The sequence below is a fragment of the Aspergillus puulaauensis genome, chromosome 3 (assembly GCF_016861865.1).
Source record: "Aspergillus puulaauensis MK2 DNA, chromosome 3, nearly complete sequence".
Classification (NCBI taxonomy): domain Eukaryota; kingdom Fungi; phylum Ascomycota; class Eurotiomycetes; order Eurotiales; family Aspergillaceae; genus Aspergillus; species Aspergillus puulaauensis.
The window spans coordinates 3,703,351-3,720,457 of NC_054859.1; the positions used below are offsets into that span (position 1 = coordinate 3,703,351).

Genomic DNA, 17,107 nt, shown 5'->3' on the forward strand with positions numbered 1-17,107 from the left:
ATTTTCCTTGGTAGATCATACTCTTCAAAAATGAAGAGGGACAGTTTCAATTCGGATTCTGAAGGAAATCTCGGCAGAGAGTACTGTTTTTTCTTTCTCAATCTACACTTGCGTGTCGGTTGGTATGCCGGGTAGCCAGATTCAATTCATCAGGTTCTCCCAAAGCAGATTTTTTCCCTTTCATACTCTACTCTATTTCCTCAATTATACTACGAATATCTAATATCATACATAGAGTAGATGGGATGTATTTAAATTATGCCTCTAAAAATCACGTTCTTTTTTCTAAACTGACTATCAGAACAGAACACCTGGTAAGGCTGAGTGCTGGAAACTAGTAATGCATCTGTATGGGAAAGAGGAAGAAGAGAACGCCCGCTTGCCATGAGGGGTGCAATTAATGCACACAGTCGACTACGCCTGCGTATCTGGGGAAAGAATTATACAAACAATAGTACCAACGGTGGAGAAAAGGCACAGGGTTGCGAGAATCGCTCCAATATTCAAACGAAATTAATAACGACATTTGAAAAGTGCTGTGTCTAGGAAACGAGGCCAGATAAGAACTAGCAGGCTATACAGGTAATGAACGAAAATTCCCGATGAATAGTATATTAGTTGCTAATTTCAATGTTAGTCGATGCATCAAAGCTCTCTCGGTACTTGTTAACTTACTAAATTTCCAGAGGAGAGATTTGGTCGAGGGTGTAAAGCCAGTTCCCACCCTGTTCTTCTTTCTCAAGCCTGAGACTGTTAGTATGCTCTTTTTTTGCCCCTTCAGATGGGATAAGAAAGGTGGTGGGACATACCAATCATAAGGCCAGAGGATGAGATGCCCCTGAACCTGATTGAGGAGATCTTCAGCTCTTTGTTTGTCCATGACTTCGTCGGTCGTGAAATCTCTCTTTGACCCCAGTGTTGTGGCCCTGCGTCTACGACGTCGCGAGTGATTGGTGGCATTCCGATTCAACGCTTCCGAATAGTCGACTTGGGGCGCCTCTGAACGCTGTCTTTCAAGATCATCTCCAGACGAAATGTTGTCTTCATGCCGTTCAGTGCCGGTTCCAGACACGTCTACCGGCTTCAAAGTAGCCTTCTCGTTCAATGGTGATGCGGTTCCATGGTTGACCAGATCGGACTGTAGTCGATCGTTTGAATTTGGTCTGTCTGACTTCTCGTCTGTCGGGGTCTGGTTCTTCTGTTCTGTAGAGTGGCTCCCCGTGCGGTGTAAGGCCAATGCGATGTTCGGCTTAAGTTGGTTTGGCCAGGTAGTACCTGTACCGGGGGGGCCTGTCTGGCGTTGATGATTCGGGTTGAAAGCCTTCGCGGTGTGATGGCTTTGCATCTCTGCAAATCGCTCCCCATATGCGGTATACTCCTTGTATTCTTTCCAAGATCTGACTTCACTATCAGGCATACAACGGAAAACGTTTCGGAAAATTTTAGTATTCTTTTCCGCCACAGCTTGCCAAGTATCCAAGTAGAACACATCGACCACGGGGTCCCTCATGCAGTCTTTGTCAACGAAGATATGCTTCACGTCCGGACCAAGAGGGGACAAAACCGGCGACGAGAACCTCAATGTATCAAACTTCTCCTTAGGCATTGCCGAGGGTAAGCTCTCGTCTTGCGGAACCGCTAGGGATGGATTTTGGACCGGCATTCCTTCCACGACTGGAGCGGTACCACCATCTTCGGGCGCCATGGTAGGTTGCGTTGCAATTGGGTCTTGGCTGACTGGGCTATTATTCTGTTGCGAGTTCTTTCGTGGTGGAGGATTTGGTCGCTGAACGGTGCCCTTGCCTTCACTAGCAATTGGGGAAACTAACACTTCTCGTCTGTTATTGAAAATTTCCGTATCCCGGGAGTTTCCCAGCCCATTCTCCTCTGCAACGCGAAGGTTGTCGGCACCGAGCCCCTCCACATCCTTCCTATGGTCATTATTAGAAATTACCCTCGTGTCCGTCGTGAGCTTTCTGTTCGACTTGAGGTTCGGGTTGTTACCCTGTTCCCAGTCGACGTCGTGATTAAAGCTGTGTAGGTCCTCAGAACGAGACAAGAACTCATCCTGGATGCGATGGCGGCGCTCGATCATATCCCTTTCGTCTTGTTTCTCTAACATCAAAGACTCTGAATCAAGCTTGGCTTTTCGAAGCGGCTTGGGCTCCTCTTCATCGATCTGGATCTTTCGCAATTCTTCCTCTGTAGCTAAGGAATGCTCCATTAACTCATCGACATCAATCCCAAGATGCTCTCTCATAAGACGCATGCGGAGTGTGTGCGGAAATCGCCCGACAAGATAAGGCCGGCCATTCATAGTGGACCATATCATGTCCGTATCACGCACTACCGAAGCAACCTCTGAGTCTCGCGACCCCAGCATAGATCTCTCGTTGATATTTGCGGATCCAATGATGGCCGCTCGGTCATCCACGATCATACACTTGGCATGAATGTAAAGTTGCTCCGTGACAAGCTGTTTCTGAGGACCGATCTTACCCCATGCTCGGAGACTGAAGAACTGAATGTAATCCTCCGGCTCAATCCCTAGGGCGCGCAGCCGCCCAAAAATGGACGTCTCTCCGCGGCAGATACTGCGGTACTGGCACATCATAATCAAACGAACACTTGTTCCGCCCTCACTATCCACCGTGTTTTGGAAACCTGGTATCAGCGGAATGACAATGACAGCACGCCACGCCTCCTTATTCTTTGCAGCTCTGGTAATCCGCTCTACTAGTGCATCACCAATCAAATTCTCAATCTTCCGGCCATCAATCTCGCAAGTACTGACGAAAAACTGGTTTTCGATATAAACGAAATGCTCCGATTCTTCGATCAGCTTCACATAGGCGTTCATGATGCTGTGCTCCGTGACCTCTGGAGTTCCCGTAGACCATACACTACTGGAGCGCAAGATCTGGACCTCACAGGTTCCGTCAAGACCAAGCGCTTCCAGATCCGCGGCCTCGAAATCTGGTGGAGGTAACAGAAATGGGGTCGGGCGTGTTGGTTTTCGTTGTCGCAGGATATAATTCCAACGTTGGACAAAATGTCGGGTAAGGTCCCTCGCTGGCTGGCCAACTACATGCATAGAGATGTCATGCCAAGGCATCCTCGGTACAATATTGCGATCATACATTTCCTCGTAGGGCTTGTCCAAGTCGTAGAAGTCCTGTATCCGAGGATTCGAGTAGTCCTTGCCGGGCCAGAGTTGGCTGTTGTCTGTATCTTTATGACCACCAGGAGTCTCAAAACCGGTTGGTTTATCGTCAGTCAGAAGATGCTGCGGTGTGTCCCATCGTCCAAAACACAAATCAATTCCTCCAACGAAGGCCAGGGTGTGATCAATGAGACAAAGCTTTTCGTGGTGCGCCCAGAAAAAGGTGTTCTGCCGGAATTGATTGGGGGAGCGTTGGACAAAAACGTTCGGGTGCAGATCAAGCAAGGAGAATTTAGAGTATTCCGAATCGATTGGAATGGCGGAGTTGATATTGCGATACATGATGACAAAAATTTTCACACCCTCGCGGGCCTTCCGCTGAAGAAGACGATCAAGACGCCATTTCTGGCTAATCGCAGCTGGTCGCCGCATATACAGTTCGGGGCTGAGCCACCAGTCATGAATATAAATGACATCCTTGGCTTGGTTAATCGCTCTAGATACAACCCACATATGGTCACGCCCGTCTACCAGCCATTGAGCGAAACAGCGTTGACGGACTGGAGCGAAGCTATCGAAACGGTTCGGCTTTCCCCATGGAGTACTGTCGACCATAAATTTGATAGAATCCTCGAATTGGTGAAGTTGGCGCTCGTTCCTCGCCAGCAGTCTTAGTTTGCGCTCAGAATTCTCGAGTCTCAGGGTGTGGTGTTGCGGGTGTCTTGCTGATTCTGTCGCAGATTTCGCAAGTTCTTTTGCTTTCTGATGCCGCAGGCCGACCTTCTGGGACTGGAGCTTGAAGAACGGGTCAACCAAGAACACATCGTAGATATTCATCTCTTCAGGTGAGTCAACACAGACAAGATAACTGTGTCGGACGAGGAACCATTTAGGAGAATGCCGCCTCTTTATCATCCCCGGGGTGAAGGCTCGTCGAAAATCGAGCCCCTTGGAGGATTGAATCATGAGGTACCCTTCCTTGCCGTGGTAACTGCCCTCAGCTGCAAGACGTACTCCCAAGGCAGAGAGTTCTAGGAACTTGCACAAACGGTTACTATCAGGCTTAAAAATCAAGAATCGAATCAGCTTTTGAAGGTAGGCTTCCAACTTCTTCCGCTGTCTCTCCGGGTAAGTGTCCCTCTTAGTCGATGATGGTCCGCCCTCCCCGGCAGCTCCTGCTCCGGCATCTCCCTCAGCTCCCGTTAAGCTTGACATTCTTCGAGTTATACCAACTGAAGATCGCCGTCGCCCATGGGATTGATGCTGCTGCTTTCTTCCAGGCCTTTCATTGCCACTTGTGGCATCGGCGGCGGTTTCATAGCCACCCTCATCCTCCTCTTCTTCTCCCTCGCTCTCCAACCCGCGGACGCCTCGTAGGTATGGAAATGCACTCCGGGGAAAACGCGGTAGGCTTTGGCCACTTTCAGTGTTCCGTAATTGGATGTACTTCTGCGTTCCAAAATGGAGCTTATATTTCAAATGCAAATTCGCAAAGTCACGCAGCGTTCGATGTATAATCCATTTCATGCGTGTCATGCCGCTCCCATATTCTAACTCAATTCGAAAGACGAGGTGACGATCTCCTGAGTGAGAGACGATCTTACTATCCGTAACCCGAACTTTGAGCTGTTCGAGAAGAATAGGAATACGTTTGCTTCCATGCTCGTCTCGTTGAAACATACTGGCTAGAAGCAAGGCAGCCGGAATACCGGAGGCCAGCTCAGCCAGCAATTCTGCTGATTTGGCATGGTCAACAGTGTTATCGACCCTGCGTCCACGCTGTCCGATAAGCTTTAACCCGGCCTTGATCTGTCGCCATTTTTGGGCACTCAAGCTTGAGCCACGCTCAGGCCGGTGGCGCCTCCAGGGCGGGGCCAGCCCTTCCCCAGTTTCTGGCGGGCCTCCTAAGCCAGTTATACGTCGAAGGTTGCTTGGTCGTTTATCTTCCTGGTTTGTCTGGTTTTCGGGCTGCCGTCCACCATACGTTAAACCACGCGAGTTCGTAAGCCAGGTGCTTCGTCGTCTCCACGCAGCATCCCTACTTAGACGGTCGCGGCCCTCGTCTTCGGAGACACCTTCGCGCTGCTGATGTAGATCGTTCGCACTCTCTCTTCTCTGAAAGAAGCTAGGTCGATAGTTCTCAAACGGTGCAAATGATCCATGGAGATTGAAGGACGGCCGGCTCGCTTTTGGCGTGTTTGGCTCGGTTTGTGGTGCAGAGTCATTCTCCTGCCCTCGGCGAAATCGTCGCTTCTTTCGTGGTTCACGCGGTCGCTGCTCACCTGCGCTTTCTTCCGCATCGGCATCTATATCGCTTCCTTCTTCCTCTAATGTATTAGGGAAACGGAACTCCCCCCTCTCGGACCCTGGGGTGGACAGATCATGATTGGCAAAACGAGCGTCCCCAATTGTTGCATTACTGGATGAGCGGACGTGGGATGTAAACGTTGGAGTGGCAGCAAATGCTTTCAGCTTGGTAAAAAGTGATTGTCTTCCTCGCCCTGGGTCGGTATCGTCGCCTGCGACGGAAGGAGGTCGAGAATGCGAGGTCTCCACGGAAGGCTCCATTTCAGAATTCTGCCGCGAGAATTGTACGCTTGCACGGGGGGGTGATGCAATGGAGGCTGGAACTGAATTCGGTGCCTTCTGGTTAATACCTTGTCTATTGGCACTCTCAACAGATCCGTTCGGTCGTCGGAAGCTTAACGTAGTGTGGGTTGCTGCATCCAATGGTTCTGAGACCCCGCTTACAGCACCAGCGTGGGATTTTCCCTTGCTGAAATAAGAATTCTCTTCATCATATATGATTCCGCCGTTGCTAGCTTGCTCTTCTGTCGTATTGTGCTTGGTTTCGGTCTGGAAGGGAAAGGGGGAGGACAGTTTCGGGGCGTAAGATGTCGGCATCTGCTGTGTCCGATTCGTATAGAATCGATCTGAATTAGGCTCAGTGTCCCTCGCCTCCGAAGCATTCGTCGGAGCATCAGCCATGATAGCTTGTGCAGAGTAAGGAGGGCCGGTCCAGGTGGTTGCAGGAGGTAGCGGGTCAAAGGAAAGCCCGGAGGATTGAGAGTGGTCAAAACGCGGCTCGCAGTCCACACATAGTTCTTGGTCGTAGCAGGTGCGAATTTAAGTAAACAACTTCAAAACCAGGCTGTTCAAAAATCTGGCTGATCAACTCAGTCAGGGCGGAGGATGGTCTGGAGGTCCGGAGGACAAACAACCATGGAGGGAACAACGATGCCGAGCCGCAGTGGAGCTGGCCCCATCAATTTCAGAGCACTGCGCCGTTGGTCCATGGTGCGTCGCCCTGGGAAAGGGGCATTCAATTTTTTCCAACATTTGTCCAACTATCGGCGAAAACACTGGATCCTGCTGTTCTAGACCAGGAAATATGTATCGTAACTTGCTAAATATATAGAGTTAAGTGAGTTGGTTATTTATGGAGCATCTTCAACTGGTATTCTTGTCTCATTCCTATTCTCGTTCCAGTCATTCAGTTGGGAATCTCATGACAATGCAATATCCTTAGAGAGATTGATAGGCCGACCTTTAACGGATATGAATGCATCCATATTATAGTCCTACGAAATACACAGCAGAAAGTGGGTGGATATATATAGTTATATATAACGTGACTACTATGCGATTAGTTTCTCGTCTAGGTAGTGCCTAGATTTTAGACGACCTCACGGATGCCTCCAGCTCATCTTTACCAGAAGCAAGCGCATCCCCAATGAATCTAACGGCCTCACCAACCATCTTCGGCGTAACTTCGTGCCCCGCGTTCTGATCAATGATATCCTCAAGGGTAACAACTCCATCGGCGAACCAGCCACTAGGCCCAACCGCCAGCTTAAGCCAAGTCAAGAACGTTTCTCCTTTACTGTACGGTACCAGCTTGTCTACACCTCCGGATAGATTGAGGATCTTCTTCCCCGCTAAACAACGCGTTAGAAGCGGCCGCAGAGTTGTTTTCTGGGCCTCCGTGGGCTCTGGGATCGGAGCGCTGCGAATGGGCTCCGCTTCCGGGCCAAGGTTTAGATGGGATAGGAATAAACCGGCAGGATCCCATTTGCAGACAGTCTCTAAGAGGGTGGTTGGGAAGTCTTCTGATCCTAGGAACTGTGCGCCAGGTGGGGTTGTGCTTGTGTATGACGGGAGTTTGGAGAGGCGAGCCCGATCGGCCATAACGTTTGCGTAGTCAGGGCAGCCAATGATTACAACGCCAGCGGTGATGCGAGGTTCGTGCAGGATACAGCTCCAGGCTGCATGCCCGCCGAGAGAGACGCCCAGGACAAGATTCTCGGTGATTCGACGGTCCGATTTAGGGAAAACAAATGCCGGGAGATAGTCAATCAATAAGGAGGTATCTCGCGCGGTGCCCTCTAACTCGCTTCATTAGTTTTTAGATGTATTGTTTAGGTTGAAGCCACAGAAATCTTGAGGACAACTCACGGAAGATGGAAAACATATCCTGGGCATGTCGCGGGTTTCCCTGCCTCCAAGCCTCATTGCAAAGGGGATCAATCAATCTTGTGCCGTGATTTCTCTGATCAAAGGCCACTGCAATCAACCCTTTTACCGACTTTCCAGAGCCCGCACGACCATCTTGGATCCGCTTGTTCCAGTCTTTGATGACGGCGGTAGCAATGGGGACCATGCGTTCTTGAGTTGCAAGTCGCGGGTGCAAAAGCCAGAGGCATGCAATCTCCGACGCCTGAGGTGGAAGTTCATCAAGTCCGAACACAGCCGTTTGGATCCCCGCGACGGGGAATATCTTTCGTGAGATGTTGGTCTCGCGATAGCGGGGTTCGGTTTCTAACGTTTTTAGCGGATCTGTCATTGTATTCTACTCGGCCCTGGAGGCGGGGATAGCCAAATAGACAAAAGGAATCAAATATGATAGATGGTTAATCTTGTAGTACGTTGCAACTTACCAGCCATTTTTATAGTTGGAGAATTGGGGTCGCGATAGTGCGGATGCTGGACCGAGCTTTTTGATGCTTCTGCCGAGGATAAATGGACCTCCCGGTCGAGGAATGCATTGGGGTACGTAATTCTATCAAGTATTATGATATACTCAGTAGTAATTGCTTATTTTCCGAGAATATTCACAATTTCGCCTCTCCCTGGATAAAATAAAAAACTATGCCTGAGGACCCGAGATATAGAAATGTGATGGCCATCTCGTTCAACCTGCTATGCATACTGCTAGGCTTCTTTGCGTCGAGCCCGAGTCTACGCTTGTGGTCTCAGTTTGCAAAGCCCGAAGATGGCGCGGAGACTGTCGCCACTAAGAAAAGGGATTCCTCCTTATGGTATTTTATTGTTAAATGTGATCGTTAAGGGCGTCCGGAGGCCAACTATGCTCATCACAAACACAAAGAAGAAAAACTGAACCCTTGTTTTGTAGATACACGGATCCATAAGTTCGATCCGCGGCTCCCATAGTCGAGGTCTCTTCTGACGCCCGTCTATTTACGCCGGCCCTTTATCAGCGCAGCACCTGCTCCAGCTTTTGCGTTGCGCCTCCAAGACAAAGAAAAACGTTCCCCTTCACCGTTCATCTAAGCAACCAACTCAATAACGCCACCAGCCTCCTTGATCTTCTGCTCAGCATCACGGCTGACGTAGCGGGCACGAACAACGATAGGGACTTCAGGGAGACGGCCCTTGCCGAGGACCTTGGAGTAGCCGAGAGAAAGGAGATCGATGACGGGAGCAGTGTCGGTCTTCTTGCCGCTCACGTAGGCCTCGCGCTGCTCAGCGGGGACGAGGGACCACAGCTATTGAAACAAAAAACCATCAGCCTTGAAAACCCCAGCTTCGTTTTTTCGTAGGACTATGTCCAAGATCCCAACATTTCGGAGGCAGATCCCTCATAGGCCTTTTCGAGGTTGCGACGGGCCTTCTCTAGTACTTCAATCCGCACGTGGAAATTCGTAACGTACCTTGTCGAGGTTGATTGTGGGCTTCCAGAACTGCTGCTGGGTCTTGTGGAAGTACCTCATGCCGACCTTACCGAAGTAACCGGGGTGGTACTTGTCGAGGTTGGTGCGGTGGTGGTGTTGACCACCGGCCATACCACGACCACCGGGATGCTTACGGTGCTTTCCGATACGACCGTAACCGGCGGAAACATGACCGCGGCTATAAAAACGATACATGTCAGTCTCTTATCCATTCCGTTGATGGTGTTGGTAATTTCGGCCGTGGCTTGTCGCCAATCTTCTTCGATTCCTTCAGCAGGGCATATTTTGTCGACCAATTCGAGTGGGAAAATAGGGGAATAGAGAGTTTGCGACGCACCTCTTTCTTGTCTTAGTGAGACGGGTAGGCATCTTGTCGAGGGTGCTGTGTTCGACAAGTGTTGGCGATGGGGATGCGATCGGAGTCTTCTTCTGGCTCGGAGGTTGAATTCAAGGCTGGTCTCCGGCTAGAGTGTGCGCTAACCCGCTTGTTTGCCCTAAAAAAGGGTGAGCCCTAGAATATCTTGGCATATTGAGACCACGTGATTTATTTTCATCTGTCCGCCAATGATTTTAGGTTTAAATAAAGAGGCCGTCTGGGGAATTACGTGAATGCAGAAATTATAGTAAATTAATTATATCATAATGCTCTCTTTTTTCATCTCATTTTGTTGTAGAAAAATCGAGCAAGGGCTCCCAAGGTTGCCCCCGCCGGCAAATTAGCCGAGTCTTTTTTGAAGCTTTGTTGAATCCATCCAGGTAGTTTCGACTGTATCTTTGATCTTCCATATCGCTTATCAATGAGGACGATAGCGGCATGATCATTGCGGTGTCTGATGGCCCGGCCGATGCATTGGTTCACGGCCCGCATACAAGCATTCTCATAGAAATCCCTCCCAGCGGCTTTGGCGGATGACCGCCGAGTTTCTTCAGGGTCAGATGAGTGATTCTGGTAAGCCTTCTGTTCGATATATTTGATTTTAGCTTGCCAAACTGGGCTGCGTATATTAGGAAATGGGAGGCCGACAATTAGAACGCCTCTTCCTAGTTTGTCTGAGAAATTGATGCCCTCCGACAACTTCCCGCCAACCACGGACAGGAGCAACGCCCCCTTGCCGTTTTCAATGACGTTAGCGTAGTGGTGAAGAAGATCGTCTGTTGTGGTTTCCATCTCTCGTGATTCGTATATAATTGGCTTTTCTTTCTCGATTATTTGGTAGAATGATTGACCTCTTTCATCTGGGATTGGTTTTTTCCATATGTTTAGCACCTGGCGTAGATAGTCGTAGCTGGGAAAGAAAGCAACAACGCCATCAGGAATGGCATGGCAGATTCTAGCGATTGTTAACCCGAGGTCAAATATCTAGTACAACAATTAGGGTCCATATATGTTTGTGAGAAGGCTTGGGGAGCATACCATTTTCTCAGAATCACGGCCGTCATAGGTAAAATCAAATTCAGAGCCCTGAACGCCCAGGGCGAGATTATGCGCAGTCAGATTTTCTGACGGGATGACATGGCCATAGCTGAACGTATCCAGGCGGTCCCTCGGGACGTAGGAGAAGAGATGGCTCAAGTAGTCAGACATCTGCAGGGAGATTTAGAAAAATGTTGTTACACAACAAGAAATTCAAAGCTCTTACAGGAGACATGGTCCCTCCAGCTAGTATGACCGCCCTCGCATTCTCAACAATTTCACGAAAGTGATTAGTTGGGTCAAGAAGCATGTAATCTAGCTGGATATCCCCTTGGACCTTGGTATAGAATAATCGACCCTCGGCGGAGACATTCATTAGCGGTAGTAGAAAGCTTTGTATGTGAAAAAGAACAGGAACTGTAGCCTTGGTCGTTGTTCGTTGCTCTGTTTTATTTTGTGCGAAGTCGACGTAACCGTCAACTTTCCTCGCCAGTTTGCTCTCTTGCAGATACCGCGATAGTTTATACGGGTTAATTTGATCAACGCCCTTCCCCGACATCAAATCGGATGGGAGAACAGAGCCTTCGCTGGGTTGTTTGTTGTTTAAAATGGACTGAAGGTGATCCGCAATGGAGGTGATCAAGCGGATGACCTGAGCGACATAACTGCGATTCTTTCCTTTTAGGCGAGTCTTGAATTTTCGAGCATATGTGGTTAATTGGAAGATTGATGTTTGTAGTTGAGAAAGCGTAATGGTTACCGAGTGGATGTTGGATATTGCGTCCATAAGATTATGGGCCTCATCGATGACAATAATATGGTCCTTGATTGATATATTAAGGGCCTCCCGAGCTGATCGTTGTAGGAGTAGCGGATACGGAAGGGTTATAATCTGCCTTAAAATTAGCCCCAGCTATCAAATGAAACTGCAAAAGCAAGCCCACCTCACTCTGGCTGACAACTGGGCGAGATGCGTAGTAGGGACATATATTCATTTTCTTGCCAAGGTTTCCCAAATCCTCAATGTCTTTCACCGTTGATAGCGCGTGGTCCCGAAACGACAATGCTTTCATTTCATCTTCCTTCGATGGTAGAAAGGAACATCGCTGTTGTTCTGTTGTGTTAGGTTGCTGTAGTTCCAAGCAACGTTCATTGATTGCCGTTGGATCTCCCAAAGAAGCCACTTTAGGGTTGATGCAGAGGTTTTTCCGGGATCCAAGTGAGAGGTGCTTGATGCGCTCTTCTAGCTCTTCTTCAGTAAAAACCTCTTTTATTTCCTCGGGCACACTCGATGGTAATGTAACGCGCCTTAACTCATTTGCAAATTGCATAAGTTGCGAATGCGTTCTCGAGCAGTAGAAAATCTTAATGTCATCTGTTCCGTCACCTTCTTCAGATTGGACTTTCGACTCATGCCCTTTAAGGCGTTCCAGTAGCTCGAGTGTGCTGGAAGAAAGTCCATTGGAGGCAGTAGACTCCTTGAGCGAAGGGCTAGGACCGTTAGTCTCGCTATCGTAATCATCGAGCGCGAACTGGTTGTCGTCATCAATATCATCACCATTTGGCAACGCATTTCCGATTTTCTAGACCGTATATTAACTTAGTTTCCATTTGCTGCCTCGGTGAACAGCAGCCATACCTGTCGCTTTCTAGGACCATCTGGGTTATTAAGGGCGGCTGTCTGTTGCTCTTCCTCTCGTCTAACTTTCGCCAGTCGCCGCTCAAATTCTTTCCGTTTCTCAGCAATAGCACGACCTGTTTCGCGCTTTGCGAATTCCATCATCCACTCGGGCTCATCGTCATCACCTAGAGACCCCAGTCAGCGGCGTGCTAAGCGATGCAAGCAGAGTATTGATTACATGTAACGTTCTGCACAGTTTCGAGGAACGATTTGCGCTTGTGATCGCGAAGCCACGTCAAGGAGCCACATATCAGGCTCAGAGATTTTCCCTGACGAGTTAGAAGCAGGGCAAACTCATGAGGTACATTTGGCGACGACTACTTACAGTCCCTGATAGCGTGTCAGCCACTTTTATGAAAGGTCAAATTCGCAACTGGGAACTTACCAGTGGGAGACTCAAAGATAGCAACTTTGCCTTCCTCAAGACATGTATACAGAGATTGCATGAATTGGAGTTGAATATCGTATGGTGAATACGGGTGATGAAACTTCTCAGATACTGGAAGCTCCATGCTTTGGACTTTGTTGTCGTTCACGTCTGCCTATATTCGAAGACTATTTTTCAGATCAAGGCTGCTGAAATGCTAGCAATGGCTGTGCCAGGGTGGGGGGGCGTAAAAGACAAAAGATGGAAAACAAAAACCACACATCTATATACATATACTTAGAAAAAACCAAAACCAAAGACAAGATCCAAACATTAATTGTTTATCAAGGCCACAACAAACTCTTTGTTGGAAAGATGTACGGAGTGACGTCCAACTAGGCCATGGGAGGCATACAGCACTAACCTTGAAGCTGTGAAAATGGTCAGAAGCTCAAGTCTCCAAGACATTGGTCAACCTGACAATTCAAATGTCAGAACTTATTCACTCAGTCAAGAGTCAAGACGGAAGTAATTCATGAATCAGGAGCTGACACGAGACAGAAGGTTTTGGTAACTACCCCCTGCAATCTGCATGGATTGATGATGGGCCTCACTCTCAGCCACCTCGGAGAACGGAGAACAGCCAAGACAGGCTCCGTGGGTTCTCTGGAAGAAGTGCAACACGACCAGCCACGCGCCACGCTGCGGCTAAACCTGATAAAAATAGCTTCTCAGAGTAAGCGGACACGAGTGGTTGAGACTTGTGAGGCCTGAGGAGTCAGGACTCAGGAGTCCAGGCGGCGCAGGGTCAGGTTTCTATTAATAAGACGCCCTCCTTCCAGTGGACCGACGGTGACAGACTGACAGTAAGATCCTAGCCTAGGTGAGCAGGCCTGATTTCAGCAGCCTGCTGCCCAGCTCTGGTTTGTTAGTTGTCCAGTGGGAGTCTTATTAGGGAGCAAACCCAGCGACCCCGCTGTCTGCTTGATGTTGATGATTATCACAATAACTCGGCGTCTATTAATAAATGCCTGTATTGCCGTCTCAGCCGTTTATTGACTTGTTAAACTGTTAAATTATTATTGAATATTGACATTTGCTCTGGACTCCCCAACACGAGCCCGTTCCGCTGCTCCATCACGGTCAGTCGTCCAGTTCGGGTGTTTGTTCAGCGGGGTCTCTCCCGAGACTGAGAGACATTGGCTCCTGAGTCCATTCCCCTCCGTGCTGGATACTCTGCAAATCCCTTCCCTTTGCTGGCAAAACTCCAGAGAGCTTTCCCTTTTCTGTCTTTTTCTCTTGAGCCTTACGAGATCCGCTTCTCCAAGCCGTCCACGGCCCTTTTTTCCCGCCTCATCCCTTTCTTTTTGTTTGGGAATGCGATGAACCTGCCAATTCCAAGACCCTAAACAAGAGCTCTCGTCTGACACCGGTGACCCAGCAACATTATTGGCAGGGGTGGAATCTGCGGGCGCGAAAAAAGGAGAAGAAAAGCAAAGAAAGCGCCATAGTCCCGACGCGGCTTATTCTCGCGAACAATGAATCGACCACCACAAGGCCACGGCCAGGGAGGCCTCTCTGCGACCTGGTATCCGGGAGGCAGTGATGATTGGTACATGCCAGCCACGAACCCCGAGGTCATATCTCCTTCTCCCCAAAGGTGCGACCGCATTCTCCTTGATTCCCAAGTTCTGCCCCTCAGCAGCGCAAACACACTGCACAACCACTTATATTAAATCCCACTAGCGCTCCTTTTGGGATGTATTGCTAATTGGAGAAAAAAACATTTTATCAACTCGCAGAGTCATGCCAGAAGTCCCGGAGAATATGCAGGACAATATCGCCCAGCTAGAGCACCAGGCTCGCAGCCCCCAGGGACGCATGCAGTACGGGCAAGCCCAGTATGAGCGGTCGCGTTTCCCAGAGCGATCCTCTTCCGCCGCCGTTGTCCAGGGACAGCCGCTTCACTCTGGCTACGAGGCGACTCACTACGAGCAGTCCGCGGCTGTATATGACGCGATGGACTCGCCAAACTTCTCACCCTTTCCAGTTTTGCGGAATCCGCCGCCAAATGTGCCCCCCACCGATGAACAACGAGAAGCGAACTTGGAAAAGGCTCGAGTACCCGTGCTGTCCTCCAATGACCCAGAGATGCAACTGGCTTGGGCCCAAGATGTGCTCGCCCACGTCGAGGTCGCAGTACAGAACGAGGCTCGCTTATCTGTGATCCAACCTCCGCGTCCCCAGACCCCTTCGGTTGAGCGTCAGCTACGGAATGATGCATTGAACATAGTTAACTTTTTGGCTGAGCAATACCATCCGAAGGCAGAGTTTATTAAGGGTATGTGGTTGGAATTCGGCAAGTTTGGATTCCGTGTAGATAAGAAGGAGGCCTTCCGCTGCTATTCGAGAGCTGCGGAAAAGGGATATGCGAGAGCGGAATATCGCATCGGAATGCAATTTGAAAGCTCTGGGGAGCCCGAAAAGGCCATTAGGCACTATGAAAAGGGTGTCGCTTTCGCCGATTCTGCTTCTTACTATGTAAACCCACCCCTACCCCAGAATTTTGACACACGCTAATACATCCGTTCTAGCGCCTGGGTATGATGATATTGCTTGGCCAGCATGGCCAACGTCAGGATTATCGAATAGGTCTCGAATACATCAGCCTCGCTGCACAGTCGTGCGATGAGAATGCCCCTCAAGGTGCCTATGTGCGTTATCGTTACCTCATATTAACGTCTCTTGAACTAACGACTCATGATCCAGGTATACGGCATGCTTCTAGCACGTGAACTGCCACAGGTAAATGTACCAGAGACCTATCTACCTCTCGATCTCAACGCCGCCCGCGTAAATATAGAAAAGGCAGCATATCACGGGTTCGCCAAGGCCCAAGTCAAAATGGGAGCCGCATATGAATTGGGCCAACTTGGCTGCGACTTCAACCCCGCATTGTCCTTACACTACAACGCACTTGCTGCGCGCCAGGGCGAACCCGAGGCTGAAATGGCTATCAGCAAATGGTTCCTCTGTGGCCACGAAGGCGTTTTCGAAAAGAATGACGAATTGGCATTCTCGTACGCCCAACGAGCAGCTCAAAGCGGCCTTCCAACCGCAGAGTTCGCGCTTGGTTACTTTTACGAAGTTGGAATATTTGTTCCAGTCGATATCAAAGAAGCCAAGAGTTGGTATGCTAAAGCTGCAGCTAGCGGAAATAAAGATGCCACGGGCCGGATCGATAGCATTTCGCGCTCAAAGACCTTGTCACGCCGGGACCATGAAAATGTTGCGATTGCTCGAATCAAGTCCACACGCTATGGTAATCATCAGCGAGGAGCGTCAAACGCAAACGCAATGCAGCCAGTTTCCGAGAATCTGGAGATGCCCGATCCGTCCAGAATGAGTCTTAACGATTCCAACCCATCACCCGCAGCGCCCTATCCCGACCGCGCGGGGCCCCAGGGCCGTCCAGGTTATCCACCTGATAATCGGCCTAGTTCTGCATTCGGTATTAATCCAAACATTCGGCCTAACGTTGCTCAGTACAACCGTGCTGCCTCATATGGGCCGGGGCCAATGGGCTACCGACCTCCAGGCTCTGCGACACCACCAACCGGCCAAGCGCATCCTGCGTCGGCAGGACCTAAATTGGACATTGGCTATTCGGCGCCTGTGGAACCCCCGAGACAGGATATGCGGAGACGTCCCCAACGCCTGGACAATGTGCCAGATCGGAAGCCCGCGCGAACACCTGTTTCCGGCCATCCTGGTGCGATGCCTTCCCCGCGGCCTTCCCCCTCTTCTGCAAACTTTCCCCCGCGCGCCGAGTCAATGCAATCACCCTCGGGGACACCGAAACCCGGGGCCACACCTTCGTCTGCCCCTCCCGCCCAGAAACCCTCGAAACCAGCCCAACCCGGCAAGGGCCCGAAGACTTTCGAAGAGATGGGCGTTCCCCAAGCCCCGAAAGAGAATGATTGCGTAAGTGAACGCCTTCTACGCCGGTCAACTTCTACTAACGCCTTTGTAGATTGTCATGTGATACCCGAAAGTTATCTGCATTTAAATTCATATTTATTCATTTCTTGTAAAAATTGGACACTAATGGACCTGGCCCGCATCGCGTCCTCGTAATACAGCTGTCATCAATGGATGCTTTTTCTGACAGGTGAAAAGAACAACTATAACACGCTTTTCCTATCTGCAGATTTTGTTTTTTTAGCCTTTTCTTTCACTTTCCGATTGCACCAATTTTACATAGATCCAGCATATTCTTTTCGAACAGCCGAAGCTTCAATGGCCCTTCTCCACGTGATGAGTCCTAAGTGAATTCTTTTCAGTAGGTATGTCGGGTACTTTTAGAGGAAAGGTAAAGGAAAGAGTTCTGGATAGTTTATGAATATTGATAAAAATAGGACCTCTAGTAATAATGCTTGGTTGGTCACAGATAGTTCTTATAAAGAGTTCTAGTAAATTAGTAAAAATCCCATGACCCTTTCGCTCTTTC

At 49.5% G+C, this 17,107-nt stretch overlaps 5 protein-coding genes across 5 annotated transcripts; 1 reads left to right on the top strand and 4 right to left on the bottom strand.

Moving 5' to 3' along the window:
* Positions 1-614: 614 nt before the first annotated feature.
* On the bottom strand, positions 615-6,151 carry pld3 (phospholipase D; the record flags this gene model as incomplete). Its single annotated transcript, XM_041702691.1, has 3 exons — positions 615-621; positions 676-744; positions 810-6,151. 3 exons carry the CDS (start codon positions 6,149-6,151, stop codon positions 615-617), a joined length of 5,418 nt encoding a protein of 1,805 aa, XP_041555451.1.
* A 681-nt stretch (positions 6,152-6,832) lies between these two features.
* APUU_31483A (uncharacterized protein) lies at positions 6,833-8,006 on the bottom strand (the record flags this gene model as incomplete). Its single annotated transcript, XM_041702692.1, has 2 exons — positions 6,833-7,548; positions 7,619-8,006. 2 exons carry the CDS (start codon positions 8,004-8,006, stop codon positions 6,833-6,835), a joined length of 1,104 nt encoding a protein of 367 aa, XP_041555452.1.
* A 724-nt stretch (positions 8,007-8,730) lies between these two features.
* Positions 8,731-9,504, bottom strand: RPL28 (60S ribosomal protein uL15; the record flags this gene model as incomplete). The annotated part of the gene is made up of 3 exons (XM_041702693.1): positions 8,731-8,949; positions 9,115-9,313; positions 9,473-9,504. The coding sequence occupies 3 exons, from the start codon at positions 9,502-9,504 to the stop codon at positions 8,731-8,733; spliced, it is 450 nt and encodes a 149-aa protein (XP_041555453.1).
* Positions 9,505-9,790: 286 nt separating this feature from the next.
* Positions 9,791-12,742, bottom strand: chl1 (DNA helicase; the record flags this gene model as incomplete). Its single annotated transcript, XM_041702694.1, has 8 exons — positions 9,791-10,495; positions 10,550-10,720; positions 10,776-11,441; positions 11,494-12,132; positions 12,189-12,355; positions 12,409-12,499; positions 12,556-12,560; positions 12,616-12,742. The coding sequence occupies 8 exons, from the start codon at positions 12,740-12,742 to the stop codon at positions 9,791-9,793; spliced, it is 2,571 nt and encodes an 856-aa protein (XP_041555454.1).
* A 1,393-nt stretch (positions 12,743-14,135) lies between these two features.
* On the top strand, positions 14,136-16,642 carry APUU_31486S (putative chitin synthase activator (Chs3); the record flags this gene model as incomplete). The annotated part of the gene is made up of 5 exons (XM_041702695.1): positions 14,136-14,257; positions 14,400-15,138; positions 15,192-15,311; positions 15,367-16,581; positions 16,631-16,642. 5 exons carry the CDS (start codon positions 14,136-14,138, stop codon positions 16,640-16,642), a joined length of 2,208 nt encoding a protein of 735 aa, XP_041555455.1.
* Between the last annotated feature and the right edge of the window lie 465 nt (positions 16,643-17,107).